Genomic DNA, 18,552 nt, shown 5'->3' with positions numbered 1-18,552 from the left:
TGTAGATAAGTAGGGAGTCGCATGTTCGGACCCATATCCCTACAATCAGATGTCCTTACAACTACCCACCTCGCTTACATGACACTCATGGTTATTAGTATATTATAATATATAGGTTGGAATTCCCATAAAATGACTACGGTGGGAATCGAACTTGGTTGTTTTAAGATACTTTGGGCTCAACAAAAGTACTAAGCCCGATACTTGTTCTGATTGACCCAAAAGCCCATGACATTTAATACGTGAAACGCACCGTTATAAAGCAGAAAGAAAAGGTTTTGGTTCCACTAAATACAGACACAAACACTCTTCGTTTCAAACGATTCGATTTTCTTCGCTCTCTTTTCTCAGTTTTTCTCTGCGTTTTCTCAGCTTCTGCTTTCAAAGGTTCGTCTTGCATCGATTTTTTTCAATATCTGAAATCCAAGCCTTTGATTTTATATTTATTTCAATTCTGGATTATGTTTTTTTATAGCTTTTACTCGTGTTTGCTATTGATTACCCGTTATTTTGAATTTAGAATAAGATAATTTGACCACAAATTTAGCTGATAATCGTTATATTTTTACTTTTGAATTGGTTTAATTTCTGGGAGTTATACATGTTGATTTTTCAGTGTAATTAGAGTTAAACCCAATTCAGTTCCTCGCAATTTTCTCGCTGACCAATTCAATCCACGACCTATTTTCAAACCCAATGTGCTGTGAATGTGTTGGGCATTAGTAGGGTATGTTATTTGTGAGGGATTTATTTTGTCCCTGATGAGAGACTGAATTGCGCCCCGAGAAAATTGTGAGGGACCGAATTGAGTCTTCGTTCTTTATTTTAGCGCAATGTATGTTAATTTAGCTTGTAAAATTTTTAATTAACTGTTTGATTATTTTTCATATTTAATTATTAGGTTTTATATAAAGGATGGTTTAGTTGAACTTTTTTTTTAGGGTTTTATGGGGGTTTGGAGGAGTGGGAAAGGGATGGCAAGAAATGAGAGAAAATTTTTAACCTTATTTGAGAGGTTATCTTTACTTTTCATGGCTGCATATTTCTTTGACTCTTCCTATGTACTAATTTTGGTTACCTGTATTGCAGCAAACATGGCAGATGAAACACCAAGTGGTTTGAAGGAGGAGGTTCCAGACGTAAGTTTATTTTCCCCATAGTTATCAATCGTTTTAAGCAATGTTGTTAAACAATAGCTATAGCGGCGCTTTACTGCTATAATGTAGCGGAATTGGACTACAGCTATTGTTCCGCGATACACTATTTATATTGTCAAATAGTTGCTGATGCGTAATAGAATTTTAGCAATCTGCTGTTTTCTGCTTTCTACGCTTGTCAACCTTGGTTTTAAGAATGGTTTCACTGCTGTGTTTCCTTTGATTGTGCCCGATGTTCTTTAATCAGTTTTTTTTTTTTAATTTCATTGTTGTAAATTGGTGATTTGGTATGATGTTTTTTTTTATTAATAATGCATGATATCTTGGTCATAGATCTCCTTGATTAGTTGGTACCATGGTTATTTCAAACTATGAATAGGAAGACCTATTTTCTGAATCCTGAATTGAATCTTATTATCAATTGTAAGATACATTACCAATAAAAAAAATGACATTTTAAAGGAAATTAGGAAAAACAACCGACGTAGAAAACTATAAGCCCTTGTATCATCTACTAACCTCAATGATTCAAGATTCAAGTCATAAATCAAATGACAAAAGAAAAGTGTCTGGCTATACAAACTGAAAAAAAAGAAGTTTTTGGCTACACTATGTTTAAGAAGTGACTCATTAGAATGAATCGGGATGCATTGTAGTTAGCCAGGATTCATGACAATGAATCAGGACTCAAGATGAGATTTATGTTCAAAACAGATACACACTAGAGATTTGTATTGATTGGATTGTTACTATTGAATCGAGACATGACTTGCATATACTGTAAGATACTAATATATTATAACCAAGTTTGGTACTTCAGTTTGTATGATATGACTTGTATATTTTGTAAGATACTAATATATGAATCAGGACTCAAGATGAGATTTATGTTCAAAACAGATACACACCAGAGATTTGTATTGATTGTATTGTTAGACACTAATATATGATAATCAAGGTTGGTACCAGTTTGTAGTAACTATATTAACTGCTGCTGCACGTATTACTAAATTGCAGATTGCACCATTTGATCCTACTAAGAAAAAGAAGAAGAAGAAAGTTACAGTTATAGATCCTGCAGATGATGAATCAGCGGATAAATTGGCCGAGAAGATAGAAAATCTGTCAGGTATGTAAATTATAGTAACAAATAAGCATTAGCAATCTCCTGGCATGGTTTATGTTTTTAAAGTTATCTGAAAATGGTGGTTCGGCAATGTTGATTATTGATAGCTATTCACTTGCAGTTTCTGATGGGACTGACAGTGCATTTTCTGGTTTGAAAAAGAAGAAGAAGAAGCCTGTAAGACACTTTTTCTAGAGTTGAAGTTTTTTATTTGGCTCGACTAGATTTATTGGTTGCAATTTGACACTTGAAGTTTGTTATTTGATTGTAGGTTGAAATTAGTAACTTAAATGATATTGATGAGAGTGGCCCTAGTGCAGAGGCAGTTGAAGATTTAGATGGTAAACAGTCAAATAAAATTATAATTGAATATAATTTGTGTTGATAGTGGACTTGCTTCGTTTTGACTACAAGTAATGCCTTGAGGGAAGGCTAATGAATGCTAAACTTATGGTGAAATTTATTGCTTTTAGATCATGCTGAAGATGATGAAGAAGAAGCAGTTGCTTTGCAGCCTCGTTATCCTTGGGAAGGGAGTGATCGTGATTATACATATGAGGAGGTATGCCATTTTTTATGCTGATGTACATCTATTTAACTTCTTTCAATGTCAATTTCAAATTTTTGTTCACTTTCGTCAACTAATTCCATATTGTTTCTGAGCTGATTTTACCTCTCATCTGTGATTCATATTAGTTTTTTGGAACAAGATGATTCAAATTAGTTATTATCTGGTTCTTGTGGATCTCTTAATCTATGTGTCCAGAATAGTTTAATTGACTGTTTTGGGCCTTCTGACGGGCTGATGTTTTACGTCTAGACTCGTGTGTTTCAATTTTTCAAATTGAAGCATGTTAATTAATGATCAACATGAGCCTTAGAGAATATTTGATTATATAGGATTCTACATTTTATCCTTGTTGAATCAAGCCAATTCACTTCCCTTGGATCACTAGCTGTGTTCAAAATATTACCTAAAGCATTTTCAATCTACCCTTTTCAGTTTTTACTTGGAAATTGCTTCCAATCCTCCCTGCTTTTTTTTTTTTTTTTTTTTTTTCTTGTGGATTCTAAACAATTTTTGGTACAGCTTCTTGGCAGGGTGTTCAACATTCTTCGTGAACATAATCCAGATCTCGCTGGAGATCGGCGAAGGACAGTTATGAGGCCTCCTCAAGTTCTCCGTGAAGGCACAAAGAAAACTGTGTTTGTGAATTTTATGGACCTGTGCAAATCGTATGTTGATATTTTTTTTATCTGGCACTAATTATCATCACCCTTGGTTATTCTTTATTCACCTGTTGAGCTTGTATAATACCCCGTATTTTCCTTCTACAAATCAGAAACTGAATTTTTATCCTCAATACTTCCCCTCTTGTTAATGTGCTGTTGCTGTACTGTTACCTGATCTTTCAGGATGCATCGACCGCCAGACCATGTTATGGCTTTCTTGCTTGCTGAACTGGGTACTAGTGGTTCTCTAGATGGACAGCAAAGATTGGTTGTGAAGGGAAGATTTGCACCAAAGAATTTTGAAGGAATTCTCCGACGATATATCAGTAAGTATTTGTTTTTAACGTTTAATAATCAGCTGCATTTCTGAAATGGATAGTTCTGCACATGTGAAAGTTCTGTTGTTATTTGTGCTTTTGTTGCTTATATATTTTCCAGTATTTTTTTAAAAAAAATTCATCAAAGCTAAACAAAAAGTTTGCAAGACTCTTAATCTAAGGTTATTGCCATCGATATCAATTTAAATTGTTTTGTTACACATTCTTCTAAGGTTATTGCCATGGATATCAATTTAAATTGTTACACATTCTTTTTCTCAGATGAATATGTCATTTGTATTGGATGCAAGAGTCCAGACACATTACTTTCAAAGGAGAACCGTCTCTTCTTTCTCCGGTGTGAGAAGGTGAATTTTCTATTTCACTTTTATCTGCTTCCATTGTTTTACCATTCAGTATTCTAAAACGCTGGTTTACTGCTTGCAGTGTGGATCAGGAAGATCGGTTGCTCCAATCAAAGCTGGTTTTGTTGCTCGTGTTGGCAGAAGGAATGCTGGGGCATGATTTGGCCTTACTTTTTATTTGTGTTGAAACTGATTAGGAAAACAAACCTTTTTCACAAATTGTAGTCCATATTTATGCAACCCTCACTTCTAAGAGTTCGTTATGAGAATGCCTCTAAATGGGTGAGCATTGTTATTCTTTTTTTGGGGGCAGATATTTTAACAATGTGGTCTTTTGACGTTAGTAATTTGCAGGCATGCATTGCAGATATTTTATACGCATGATAATATAGTACAATACATAATGCATGAATGCTAGTTATGTTCATGTTTTTCTTGTTCTAACCAAATTGATTTTTTTATTAATTTATGTGAATAAATTTACATTTTCTATGTATAATTAAAAATTATGAAATTCCAGATACATTTTTCATAATCTGAAGAATCTTTTTAAAGAGGTGTGTTATGAAATCAATGTAAAACAATCACTAGTACACTTAATTGATACACGTAGTGTCAGACAGCTTTATATACGTACCGTTAGGAAATTTGAAAGCTAAAGCACAATTTAAGAGCTTGAAATTTTAGTGTTGGTACTTTAATTGGAAGATCGAAAATGAAGCAACTTCAAAGGGATTATTTTTACTATTTAATAGAAATGTTTTGATATGATACGATAAACAATTTTTTTTAACCGTAAAGTGCAAATGGTTAATAAACTCCAAAGAAATGAATTGTTTAGAAGAATCTAGAGTTCGATTAGATGAAGGAAAAAGTTTAAGTTAAAAGCTTGAACTTTGGTAGTGGTATCCACCTAGGTGAGATTGAACTTTAATTATAAGTTCGAAAATGAAGCAACGTTGGGGAGTTTTTGACTATTTAATAAAAAATGCTTTGATATGAAATCATAAACAATTAGGCTCAAGAGGTTAATAAACTTTATGATGTATCGTTTGAGAGAATTAGAGTTCAAATCTCTGGAAATAGGAGGGTTAATACCATTTTTTTTTTCTTTTTTCAAAACGTTGAGCAGAATAGTAAAAACAAATTACCACAGCATTGCTGCTTATTTATTTGCGTGAATACATATGGAATCATCATAAACATACATTTATTTATTTATGCAATCAACAAGGACATCTAACTAAATACATGGCCATGCAAAAAAATAATTAAAACATTTCTGCCATCTCATCCTTTGTCTCCATAATCCATTTGCAGAAGGCTTAGAAGACTGTCACACACCAAAGGTGACAATGAAGGCCATAGTCATTAGTGTTGAAAGAAGTGGCATATACATTCTCCCATACAAACTTGTGGCACTGTTAGGATCCTTATAGTTTAATAAATCAAAACCTACATAATCAAAAGTACCAAATAAAAAGTTATCTTGAGCCCAAAGATTAATAAAAAAAATTCATTCTAACCAACTTTATGATGTTACCTTTAAGTTCATTGCAAGCATTCATAGTAATATTCTTGACAAATGAGATGTGTGCTTTAGTCGCAAAATGGAAGTCTCTCTTGACATCTTGGATGCATTTGAAGACCAAAAGTGTGTGATCATAGCAACCACCCGTACAGAAGTCATGGATATCAGAGTCTTGCACGTTTAGAGTACCATTTATATTGATTGTGTAATTATTGGATTTGAGGTTGCAAGTGTTTGAATGCTACATACATTTTGAAGTAAGCATTGTTATTATATGGAGTGAAGAGATTACACATATGTTCACTGATAATAATCAAAAGCAATATTATATTGTAATCAAGGAGAAAATTTTAAAAAGCATAGACATATATGATTGTGTGTAGAAGAGACATGTATAGACAATGTTTCACGGAGATAAATACCATAATTTATTTGAATTTGAATTGTGCATAGTCAAAAATATTTAGACGGCAAATCATTATCGAACAATCTAAATTTTAATAAAAAAAATTGAAAAATGAATCGCATTAAACAAACGATCATGATGTGGATGACTGCATGCATACATAGGGTTCGGATTACATAAAATCCAAATTATTTTGCGTTTGTCAAACTTGTGTTTTAGTAAAAAAAAATTGTTTGATAATAGGTATTTGTTTTTATTTCCAAATATCAATTTGATTAAAAGTAATACAAAATAACTTTTTATCACACTAAATTTTATACCAAACTTTTGCAAATTTAATTCAAAACTACTTCTAACAAATACTCATCCAAACAAAAATTTATTTGCTAATTACATTCATCATGCAATAGTAAGCACTCCTCCAACTATCAAAAGGGCTTAGATTGACATGTCTTCTTGGTTGCCTTATATCTGAAATGAAACAAATAAAAAAAATTGTAAGAGTTTTTTTCCCTTCAAATTGTAGTTCAATAACTATTTAGTTTCTAAAAAGAAAAAAAAAACACCATTGAGAAGGAACAAAAGGAAAAGAAAATTATGACACAAGGGAGTTGCTATTTACATTCTTCGTTACTTTCAGCATTGGCAAGGTTGAAGAGCATGAAGAATAATATCCCAACATAAATGCTAATAAGGAAGTTGCTATTTACATTCTTCATTATTCCTTAATGATCAAATTAAGGTCACTTAGTTGATTATGTGCCTGTGAATGAATGTTGGGTTTGCATTATCTATGTTGTGCTTTCAATGGACACTTATTTATATCTTGTTTTAGAACAATATTTGTTGAGATTAAAACTAGGAAAAATATTGTTATTTTTGGCATATGCTTAGAATATGGAATCAAGTATCAAGCATTTGTGATACAAACAAGGGAACACTTAATGGAGGCTTTGCATAATGAAACATGTTTTGGAGCATTCTGTCGGAAATTAAGAGGTGGAATTCCATGATTGCATCGTCCTCCTATGCTAACAAATTTTAACGATCAAGTATATTCATTAAAATCCTTCCAAAAAAAAAAAGTATATTCATTAAAAGAAATTGTTTCAAATATTGTTGTTAAGAAATTGTTTCATTAAAAGTGGGCCGTGTGTAGACTGTAGAAGGTTGTATGGGAGATGCTATTTGCACCATGGTTTTGCAAATACACTTCCACGCCTCTTTACATGTTTTCCAAGCAAACCCGTCCTTTCCTGAAGTTTATATTCTCTTTTGGTGTATGTATAATAAAGGGAATGGCTTACTTTTTTTTTTTTTTTTTTATATTTTTTTTTTAAGAAAAGATGCTCAAAGCATTTCATTACTAATAACATAATTGATACAATCGGGTACTTCAAAATAAACTATGGGACTAGCTGCTAAAGTGGCTTCCCCAACAAGAATATGAGCCGACACATTTGCTTGTCTCCGATTAAACGCCACCCTAGAGTTTGTGAATGAGGATGAAAAAAGATGCCGGCATGCTAAGATGACGTGACCAAACTCTGTAACATCAAGACGATGAGAATTGAAAGCATCAGCTATTACCTTTGAGTCCGCCACAAAATCAACATTATCGAATTGCATGTCTGCCAACCATTGTAGTGCGTGTAGCAAACCAAGAGCTTCGCCAACATTCACCGAGTATTTTGTGGATAGGCTCACAGTTTGGGCAAGCACGTAGGTGCCAACATCATCACGTAAGCAAATCCTGATGCCAGTACGATTCCACAAAGAAGAAAAAGAGGCATCAATATTGCAATTGAATCTTCCCGGTGCAAGTTTCTGCCACTTTTGTTTTTTAAATTAGAGAAAACTAATAGGAAAAATAATCAATACTTTTATCAAGTACGGTGTAGAGCACGGTGCACACATAGCAATGTGCAAGGTGCATTCACCAAGTCTATAAATGGCTGTACGAATTCAATCAACTCCTCACTAAAAAATCTCATGGTTCTTAGCAATTTTTAATCATTTCCATCACAAAATCATCATATCATTATTCTCCATTCTCATAATCATCATGGTTCGTCCACGAACATCCCAAAGGTCGAGAGGAGATGCCTCAATCATTACAAGTTCTTAAATGAGGAGCGGTTCGAAAAAGTATAATGTTTTTCAGACATATTTTTAAATAGACAAACTAAATCATAGTAAGAATTTGGAGTATAATGTTTTGTGTTTTCTTTGAAAAAAGTTTCATAGGAAGATGTAAAAACAATTTTCATTGACTATTGGTTATGGAAAATATGAAAGAGAGAGAAAATTAAATGTAATTTGCATTTAATTTTATGAGAATAAACAAAAAAATTTCTTGGAAAACAGATTTTTTTTAAAAACAAGATTAAATAGGATAAATGTTTGTCTTTTTTGCTTATATTTTAGGATAAAGAAAATGATTTTTTTTTTGTTTATATTATGGGACGGAGGGAGTAGACCAATAGTATTTAATTCTATTTTGAGATTTAACTTGAAATTTTGTAGAATCTTACTTTATAGGACATCCTATTTCATTTATATGTTATAATAACATTTTTAAAAATGTCAAAAGATAGTGTCAACTACTCCCTCCGTTCCGCAATAGATAATCCATTTGAAAATGTGCAATTTTGATCTAATTTACTTTGACCGTATTTTTCTACTAATATACAAAGATTTTTTTTGAGAGATACTAATATACAAAATTAAATACTATCATATAAGATGTCGTTAGATTCGTCTCGATTAGTATTTTCAAAATATCAAATTTTCATAATTTTTTCTAATATATTATTCAAGATATTGAAGCTCAAAGTTATGCATTGAGATGCGTAATAATGTCAACTCTGTCAAGTATTATTGGACGGAAGGAATAATATATTTTCTTGTAGGGCCAATTTGTCTTTTGATTAGCTAAATACCGCGTAATACAATTTGAAAGTCTAAAGGAGGGAATTTGAAAAAGATTAAAATATTTAGTAGGACTTAGCTAAGTTAAGCTGGCTGGAAGATGATGATTTAAGCTCTCGTGAAATTAAATCCTCGTGGCAGCTAGTGAATTCTAGTACTCATTAATCATGCCAATTTTTTATTTCACATCGTTCAAATATATGAATATAAAATAGAATTGGTGATGTAAAATATATGTAAATGTCAACCGATTTTATTACTATAACTAATGATATTGTTCCTAAAACAATTTCATTGATTTCAGTTTCTTTATTTTTATGACACAAGCAAAAACTTAAATAAATTAACTTCCATTTTCAATTAACATGACATGTTTTTTGTTGTTTATAATGGAAATCAAAATGAGAGAGTGTGAAAAATTCTAATTATGTTCATTCTTTTTTTTTTTCTTTTCGAAAAAGTCTAACGATGAAACTCAAATGCATATACTAAGTATGTGTTTGGATATCCACATTTTGTTCAAAATCACAGGAAAAAAACTGGTTACAGTACCATAGAAGCTCTAATTATTAGCTTCTTGAAATCACAATATATTTATATGAAAGTTGTTGTTCTCACATCCATTGTTTTAAGAAACACATGAAAATCTTCACTGGTAGTTAACTACCGCTGACTTCAAAGCAGAAAATTAACGATAGTTTTTTTAGAAAGAAATTAATGATAGTTAACCATCGTTGATTTTTTTTAGTTACTTTCATGTATTTTTTAAAATAATGGATGGGAGAACAAACAACAGCACTTTATTTGCTTTGGTTGGTGTGGATATGCACGTTTTGTGTTGGAAACGTCTTTCCAAACAGGTGTTGAAAAAACTAAAAACAGCATTATATGTTGAATGTCCTTGTAGTCTGGACGGCACATTTGTTTATATTTTTCATTCACGCTCTTTAAACTCGGTTCCTAAATTTTACTACTATTTTGAATTTCAACGCGGCAATATGGAAACAACAATTTTAATGATTGAGATTTTGTCAATTTTTTAATGATTGAGATATTTTCTTTTTCATAATATATACGATTGAGATTTTTTCTGAATATGAAAAGGCAATAAACAATATTCAATATGGAGAGAATCCATTTAGGTTGGTTTGAGGTGTTTATGAAGGTAAATTAACAAATTTAATATTTAAGAAGAAAATTGAGTCATATATTCGACCTAAAACAAAAAGTTGGGCTTGCTTGTCTAACATGCAAGACTGCTAATTTTTTTTGTTGTTGGAAAGTTTTGTTTGAAGAAGTTAAAATAAATTATAGGCTAATATATGATTTTGGTCGTGCAAATATGTTTCGTTTTGGTTTTAGTCCCTGTAAAAAATTCTTGTTGTTTTTGGTCTCTGCAAAATCAAAAGATTTTGCAAGGACTATTTCTCTAATAAATGGGTTCAGTCATCATGTGCCACGTGTGCAAATCATCACAAAAGTGGAGCCACGGGCCAAAACCAAAATGAGGCATATTTGCAGGGACCAAAAACAACAATTTTTTTTACAGGGATTAAAACTAAAACGAAACATATTTGCAGGGACCAAAACCATATTTTAGCCTAAATTATATAATTGTACTTCTTAGTTATTACTGCACAAGGAGGATTAAGAAAGACAGAGGAAGAAAAAACAGTTACAACAACGATCCAAAAAAGATTAAAAGCAACATGAGCCATAATACAAGTTCACTAGGAAAGGAACACAAATCAGAGCCAACAAACTGCTTGCTAAATAGTAACTTTTTTTTTTTTTTTTTTAACAGATTAAATAGTAACTATTAAACATAAGAGAAGGGTTAAACCATCATATATGATAGCTAAAAGCAAAATTAGAGTGATTTGCTTTCAAACATCAGAAAGATTGGAGCTTAACTTTCTCAAGAAGGTGATGAATAAGAGTTTCCTTTTGTTGAAAGATTCGAGCGTTTCTTTCTTGCCAAACGACTCCAATACAAGATAACCAAACAAATGAAGAACAAAACATATATATCTTTTGTAGAGTTTGTCATCCATTTAAGTTTCCTAAAACCGGAGAGATTAGTCATCGCTATGCTTGTTGCGCGTAGAGGATATATGATTTACAAAAATTGCGGGTATTAAGAAGTGTTTGAAGTAATAAATTTGTCATAAACGTATGTTACTGTTACCAAATTACCCTTTGTCTATAGAGATATTTTTTTTGAAGGAGTCTATAGAGATATTTTAATGTTAACTTTTCATATTTCAAGGTATATTGATAATATTAATGAGAAATGTATTTGGAAAAAGAGTAATAATTGCATTTAAAAATTTGTAGCTAATCTTATATTTAGGGACAAAACTTTTTTTGTAAAGTAGTCTTATAAAAAGGGACGGAGAGAGTATTATTTTTCTCCCAAATTGACCAAATCTAATGCGAGGGCTGGGATCGAGTCACATACAACCTAACTTAAGCCACCCTTTGCTCCTACAAAACACTAGAGTTGTTTTGGTAAAGAAAACTCAAACCAACCCTTCATATTTATAATAACTCCACATCTTTTTTCTTCCCGCTACTTGATGTGAAACCAAATGAATACTTACTTTAGTCTCCAAACTTACTTGTGTGATTGTTCTTAACCAAATGTGATGATTAATCATAATGTTAAAGCTATCCAGAAGTCCCAACAAAAATTAAGATGTGTTGAAATTATTAGGTTCATATATTGAGCATAATTCATCCATATAAATCTATTTTATAAGGTGAAATATATCACTCTTTATAAAATCAAATAAGATCTTATTTTCAAGACACATGCAACTTATCTTTTTTGAGAGGAAGATACACGAAACTTGGTTTTGGTTTTTTCAATAGAAATATCATTGCATTTCTTTTTGAAAGGAAAATATCATTGCATTTGAAGTACTATGATATAATTTCAAGAAAAAGAAAAAGAAGGAATTGACTAAATAAAAGGAGAGGGAGAATGGAGTAATGGGATGTTAATGGACATTAAATAGAATAGACAAACTACAAAGACCTTCCTTCCCGGCCACTTTCTTTTCCTATATGTCCCCACCTTACATAATAATACAAGTATCACTTCAACATCTTCATATATTTTTATAACACTTTGACATTCCACATACAAACCAAACCTCTCTCCTCAAATCTCTCCCTCTTCCTGTTCCTAGATCCATTGCTTAATCTCTCAGCTTCTTTCAGGTAACTAAACTCTTTTTCTCTTATTGCAAATCACTTATATTTTTTCTATCTTGAGTTTCTACTAATAGTTTTCTCATTTTATTATTATTATCATCTCCAAAATTCAGCTGTTTTTGTATTTGTCTTAGATGAAATATGTTACTTATGAAATGACACTGATAAGTAATTTGTTTTATTTCATGAAATGAAATCCCTTGTCATATGGTTCTTATCTTTGTCTGAATCTTATCAACTATCCTAAGAAAACACCAGTTTTGGATTTTTCGACAAAATCAATGAAACTTCCATAAAAGAAAAAAGACAAAATCTATAAAGTTACACAAATATCATATAATAATTTGTTTTTTGAAATATCATAATTTGTCAACTATATATTCATAAACAGTTACTATTATGATAAACAAATATATAACCTTTTTTCTTTGACACAGATTTTTTTTTGTTCAAAAATAAAATAATACGTATGCAACCAACTAGTCAACAACCACGTTTTGTAGCGGTGATTACGTGATACGACACGTGGATATAGCTGTATCTTACACAACCCAGTTGTTTCTGAAAGATAATAATAATATAAAATGGTTACTTTACTTACAATTTTTAAACATATTTTCTAACGCATTCTCTTTTTTCTCGGTGTTTTAAATCATTTGAAGTTCATATATGAACTATCATATGAATTTTAACACGTAGAAAAAATATGTGTTAGAAAATATGTTGTTAACAATTTAAAGATTGTCCGGGCAAAACTCACACTTCTTGTCTTGTTCAATTTTACTGTTTGTTGTCTACGTCTTTTCGTTCTGGGCCTGGGTCAGTGGAATACAGGCCCATGTAGGTGTGGTCCACATTGATGTAACATTTAATTTTTATTGTTAGTTTATAAATGCATCTTAATGTTGATTAATTGTTTTTATATGTTTCCTGTTTTGTGTTTATTATTGTCAATATCAGAGTTTGAGGAGGTAGGTAGTAGCTGCTCTGGAAAATGGCTGCTTCTGGGGTAAGTGTTATGGAACTTTAGATAAGTTTATGTAATTGCATGTGTTATTTATGTTCTTTAAGTTAATTTGCACATAATAATGATTGTTCTTTTGTTACATTAGGTTAATTCTAGCAAGCAAATGAAGAGGTTGGAATCAAGGAAATCACATTCTTGGTGGTGGGATAGTCATATCAGTCCCAAGAATTCTAAATGGCTCTTTGAAAATCTTGAAGGTTAGCTTAACAACTACAATTGCAAATGTTCTTATTTATATCTTCATTTTATAGGCAAATGTTTTTTAAGAGTTTGTTAGTGGATGTATGTGAGATTGTCAGAATTACGGTGAGCCGAGCCTCTGTGGTTTTGGCAAAAGCTTCATAACTCTGGTTTAAATGATTATTATCTACTTTAATAGTTTTTTTGTTGGTAAATAGAATGTTAATTATCTTTAACCTCAGAAATGGATAGGAATGTGAAACGGATGTTGAAGTTGATAGAAGAGGATGCAGATTCATTTGCCAAAAAAGCAGAAATGTATTACAAGAAGAGGCCAGAATTGGTTGCTTTGGTTGAGGAGTTCTACCGTGGTTACCGATCATTGGCCGAACGTTACGATCATGTGACTGGAGAATTGCGGAAGAATGTACAATCTGATCTCCAATCCCAAGGCTCAGGTTTTTCAGACACTGGCTCTGAACCGCCCTCAACTTTGCCCTCTCCAAACGTGACCCATCGTAAATCAAGCAACCGGGCTGCCGGGTTTGATTTCTTTCTTGGAACTGGTGGGAATGCGTCTGATATAAGCCAAAAAGATGGAGAAGATGAGTCCTCTACTATGACAGGTTCCGAGGATGAATCTGATGATTCATCGGTTAACAATTATTCAGCTTTCTCTCGGAATGGTACTGATCCAGGGATGAACAGAAGAATAAACGAGTTGGAAAATGAACTGCGCGAGGTAAAAGAAAAGCTTTGGACACAGGAAGGAGAACATGCAGAGGTTTCAGTTTCATCTAGTGGGGCGACACATGAGAATGCCGACGATGTTTATGCCAAAATTAATGCATACGAACAAGAATTGATGATTGTAAATGAAAAGTTAAGACTTTCAGAAGAAGAAATCACTAAACTTAGGACTGAACTTGAAAACTACAAATCCTTAGATTCGAGAAATATGGATGTTGGTGTTGAGTTGGAAGTTGAAGGAAGCGTTGATGGCGTGGATAAGGAATTGTTCGAGTCAAGTGGTGGCACAGCCTCACTCAGGGAGGAGCTTCGAATCACTAAAGAAAATTTAAAGGCTTCCGAAACGCAAGTTGCTTCACTGAACACCGAGGTAAATAAATCCTCAGATAGAATTCAGCAGCTGAAGGATCAGCTTGACTCGGCTAAAAAGGATGTTGCTACTTGGAAAACCAAATTCAACAGCGAGAAAAGAGAGAGCACGAAACTTCAAGAAAGACTTGCGAGGTTAAAGACTAGTTTATCGGACCGGGATCATGAGATCAGGGACTTGAAAACGGCCGTATCTGATGCCGAGCAGAAAATCTTCCCCGAGAAAGCTAATTTGAAGGCCGAAATGTCAAAGCTGTTGGAAGAACAGACACATTTAAAAGAGCTGATCAGAGAATGGGAAAGCCGTGGTCGATCATTTGAAGAGCAGATCAGAAACATTCAATCAGAAAAGATAGAGATGGAGGCAGAATTGAAAAATGGAATCCAGTTGCTAAAGGCAGAAATCGAGCAGAGAGAGAACAACATAAAGGATCTCAATGTAAGCCTTGATAACTTAAAACTAGAGAAAGATAACCTCAATGTAGAAGTAGGTTCACTCAAGGAAGATGTGAACTCGAGAGACGGTAGGATTGGAAGTCTCGACCGCCATTTGAACGATTTACATATTGAACATGTACAACTGATTTCTTCTTTGGAAGAAGCATGTAGACAAGTAGAAGAGATTAAAACAAAAGCAAAGAATCTCGAGGAACAGGTGGAGAGGCAAAAAACAGAGATCTTAGAAGCAGCTGAAGAGAAGCGCGAGGCGATCCGGCAACTATGTTTCTCACTTGAGCACTATAGAAATAACTATCATATGCTTAAGCAGCATTTTATAGGGCATAAGAGGGTTCCAATTTTGGCTGCCTAATAATTAGTATAAATCTAAAATGTGATCTTGTATATTTTTGCTATGTTTAGTTGTTTTGTAGCGGTAATGTCTTTCTTATGCTTGTTGTTATGATGTATGAGTCAAGGTCAAGATTACTGAGAAGTGATAACCATGTTTTGATGGTTTTCATTTGAATTTGTATTCCCTGCTGTGGGTAGATCCTGCATTCACGCATTCGGGACATCAGTGGTCGTTTGATCTTGGTCCAAAAAAATGCAATAAAATTCAAAATACCGAGATTGAATTTGGACTTTGTCCCGACTCCGTGAATGCTGGGAATCTATGACTAGTGTTAAAAGAGGTTGTGGAATTGATCAAAGTTAGAAGCTTGATATGGATATAAGGCAAGCTTGAAAAGGCATCATTATCTTATGTTATGTTTGTTACTTTATCGTAAAATTAGGACTGCATATTGATGTAAAGACCCCGGTTTCCACTACCCTTTGTCTCCCATTATTTAATAAATTTTGCTTTGAAGTTATGCTTGGGTTGGTCTCATATATGTCTTGTCTAATATGAATGGCTCCACAACGTTTTTCATGTTCATATTGAATTTTGGCTTCTTATAATGAAAAAAATCTCCTATGTTGGTGTAGCTAGTTTTGGATTTGTTTATAGCCTCTGTTAATGTATATTTTTTATTCCATTGTTGAAAAAGTAAAGCCTCTGTTTATGCTTTAAATTTTGAAGTAAATACATCAATTGTATATAGTCCAGAAGAACCATTCAACACTAAACAAAAAGTGTAAAGAAACATTATTCACCAAATCATGGGACTATATAATTACAATATAAGCTGAAAGAAACGAGAAACTACAACGGCTATGGAAACAATTCTCAATGTCAACATTAAACAGTTTATAGACACAATCGAAATTTTTTGATTATGACTATAATAATTATTGTGCTTGATTTGATAAATATTCTTGAATGTTAGTCTAATTTAATTTTCTTAAAAACAAAAGCAAGCACTAGAACACATATTAACCTACTTAATTACAACACATAAGAAGATTAATATTATAAGAAGTATTACAGGATCTACAAAAACAAAATATTGATCAAAAAATATGAAGGACACGAAAATGAGGACTAGGAGTATTAACACTCGTGGATTAAATTCACCAATATCACAAGTTTGGTTGGTCTCTGATGGTGGCACTTTGAATGAATCACATGGCTTATCTACTTCATCTTCAATGTCACTTTGCAAGAAAAAATATATTATAGAATACAACTAGTCACGTTACGTACTTTTTTATGAATCAGAGAAAAAAAAATGTAATTTTTTTATAACATTTGAAAAATGTGTTTTGTTTTTTCTAAAGGGGATGATACAATATTTGATATCAATAAAAACATCTCCAATGGCTATAACTAAATAACTTAAATCAACAAATTAAAGCAAAACAATTCCACAACCGAAATAAAAACAAGAAGATTGTATTAATTAAAGATAGATAAGATTACATGAAATGAGATTACATTAATTAAAGATACATGATTAAATAACAAATAAAAGACAACTTCTTACATTTCATCATGTGGGTTGGATTGTGGTCTGGGTGGTGCCCATAAAACCCATCTAAATTCATATGCAACATTTTTGCTATGAACACAATATGTGAGAGGAGGGCGTTTTGTTTGACACTTAATCAATTCTAAATTATCAGGATCCACACAGAAGTCTACTTCATGCAGGCGTTTTTGGTTCCAACCAATACATCTTATCATAGGAAGTTTTAGATTGGACCTAATTGTGGTTGCAAAAGGTTGAAGTTTAATCCAAATCTTTTGACTTGGAAGAGTTGGAACATATTGGTTTTCCTCTAGCAGTTTCAATAAACTAACATCATCAAATAGTTTCAGAGCCGTTTTAAAGTAATCTAGTTGAGAAAAAGCACTGCATTTCCCATGACCGTTCCACTCATGTTGCCAAAAAGACAAATCTGTGACACCCTTTTTCAAGGATGGTCATTTCTCTTCAAGCTCTTCTCTTATACTTCTGATCATTTCTTTCTTTAAGCCGTCGGTCCGGTAGAAGTTATGCTTGGGTTGGTCTCATATATGTCTTGTCTAAACAACGTTTTTCATGTTCAGATTGCATTTTGGCTTCTTATAATGAAAATAATCTCCTATGTAGGTGTAGCTAGTTTTGGTTTTGTTTATATATAGCCTCTATTAATGTATCTTTTTATTCCATTGTTAAAAAAGTAAAGCCTCCATAATCAAAAGAGTCTTTACATACACGCACGTCAATACTCTTATATCTTAAGTTTTGATGTATTTAGTCTGAAGTAAATATACCAATCTTTCTTTACACTATTTGTTTATTATTCAATGTAAGCCACCAAATCATGGGACTATATAATTGCAATATAAGCTGAAAGAAAAGAGAAACTACTACAGCTATGGAAGCAATTTTTAATGTCAACATTAAACAATTTATAGACACAATCAACAAACTTTGATTATGACTATAATAATTAATGTGCTTGATTTAATAAATATTCTTGAATGTTAGGCAAATTTAATTTTCTTAAAAACAAAAGCAAGCACTAGAACACATATTAACCTACTTAATTACAACACAGAAGAAGATTAATACTATAAGAAGTATTACAGGAGCTACAAAAACAAAATATTGACCAAAAAAGATGAATGACACGAAAATGAGGACTAGGAGTATCAACACTCGTGGATTAAATTCACCAATATCACAAGCTTGACTGGTCTCTGATGGGATCACTTTCAATGAATCACATGACTCATCTACTTCATCTTCAATGTCACTCTGCAAGAAAATATATATTATAGAATACAACTAGTATTACAGAACTTGTTCTGATGAGTAAATGTCTCTAATAATTAGTAAAGATACGTACTTTTTTTTATGAATTAGAAAAAAAATAAAAATATAAAAAGTCTAAAGTTCTTTATGTATCATTTGAAAAATGTGTTTTGTTTTTTCTGAAGGGAATGGTACGGTAGATATCATTAAAAATATCTCCAATTGGGATATCTAAACAAGTTTCATATAATGATGAACAATTTTTATTTTTATTTTCATCATTGGAGTAACCATAATGTTGTAGTGTAGATTAGGAAG

At 32.2% G+C, this 18,552-nt stretch overlaps 2 protein-coding genes across 6 annotated transcripts; both read left to right on the top strand.

Annotated features, from left to right (window-relative positions):
- The first annotated feature begins 233 nt into the window (after positions 1-233).
- LOC11430048 (eukaryotic translation initiation factor 2 subunit beta) lies at positions 234-4,625 on the top strand. The gene is made up of 10 exons (XM_024783225.2): positions 234-387; positions 1,090-1,139; positions 2,175-2,286; positions 2,405-2,460; positions 2,555-2,624; positions 2,757-2,845; positions 3,374-3,519; positions 3,700-3,842; positions 4,116-4,201; positions 4,281-4,625. The coding sequence occupies exons 2-10, from the start codon at positions 1,095-1,097 to the stop codon at positions 4,356-4,358; spliced, it is 825 nt and encodes a 274-aa protein (XP_024638993.1). The 5' UTR covers positions 234-387; positions 1,090-1,094; the 3' UTR covers positions 4,359-4,625.
- A 7,471-nt stretch (positions 4,626-12,096) lies between these two features.
- LOC11433121 (protein NETWORKED 4A) lies at positions 12,097-15,924 on the top strand. 5 transcript variants are annotated; one of them, XM_003615993.4, is made up of 4 exons: positions 12,097-12,291; positions 13,246-13,294; positions 13,398-13,509; positions 13,735-15,924. In XM_003615993.4, exons 2-4 carry the CDS (start codon positions 13,280-13,282, stop codon positions 15,420-15,422), a joined length of 1,815 nt encoding a protein of 604 aa, XP_003616041.1. In that variant the 5' UTR covers positions 12,097-12,291; positions 13,246-13,279; the 3' UTR covers positions 15,423-15,924. The 5 variants fall into 5 exon arrangements, with proteins under 5 accessions (XP_003616041.1, XP_024639851.1, XP_024639850.1 ...); XM_024784083.2 differs by lacking the exon at positions 12,097-12,291 and adding an exon at positions 12,703-13,125; XM_024784082.2 differs by lacking the exon at positions 12,097-12,291 and adding an exon at positions 12,703-13,129.
- Positions 15,925-18,552: the final 2,628 nt, after the last annotated feature.

Source organism: Medicago truncatula, chromosome 5, assembly GCF_003473485.1.
Source record: "Medicago truncatula cultivar Jemalong A17 chromosome 5, MtrunA17r5.0-ANR, whole genome shotgun sequence".
Taxonomy (NCBI): Eukaryota; Viridiplantae; Streptophyta; class Magnoliopsida; order Fabales; family Fabaceae; genus Medicago; species Medicago truncatula.
The sequence above is the reverse complement of the archived record's forward strand: the minus strand, read 5'-3'. Positions and strand labels throughout refer to the sequence as shown.

Coding starts and splice junctions, on each gene's coding strand:
- LOC11433121 (XM_003615993.4), top strand. Junction 13,510..13,734: donor GCTCTTTGAAAATCTTGAAG/GTTAGCTTAACA, acceptor CTTTAACCTCAG/AAATGGATAGGAATGTGAAA.
- LOC11430048 (XM_024783225.2), top strand. CDS start 1,095: ATGGCAGATGAAACACCAAGTGGTTTGAAGGAGGAGGTTCCAGAC. Junction 2,287..2,404: donor GAAGATAGAAAATCTGTCAG/GTATGTAAATTA, acceptor ATTCACTTGCAG/TTTCTGATGGGACTGACAGT. Junction 3,843..4,115: donor AATTCTCCGACGATATATCA/GTAAGTATTTGT, acceptor TCTTTTTCTCAG/ATGAATATGTCATTTGTATT.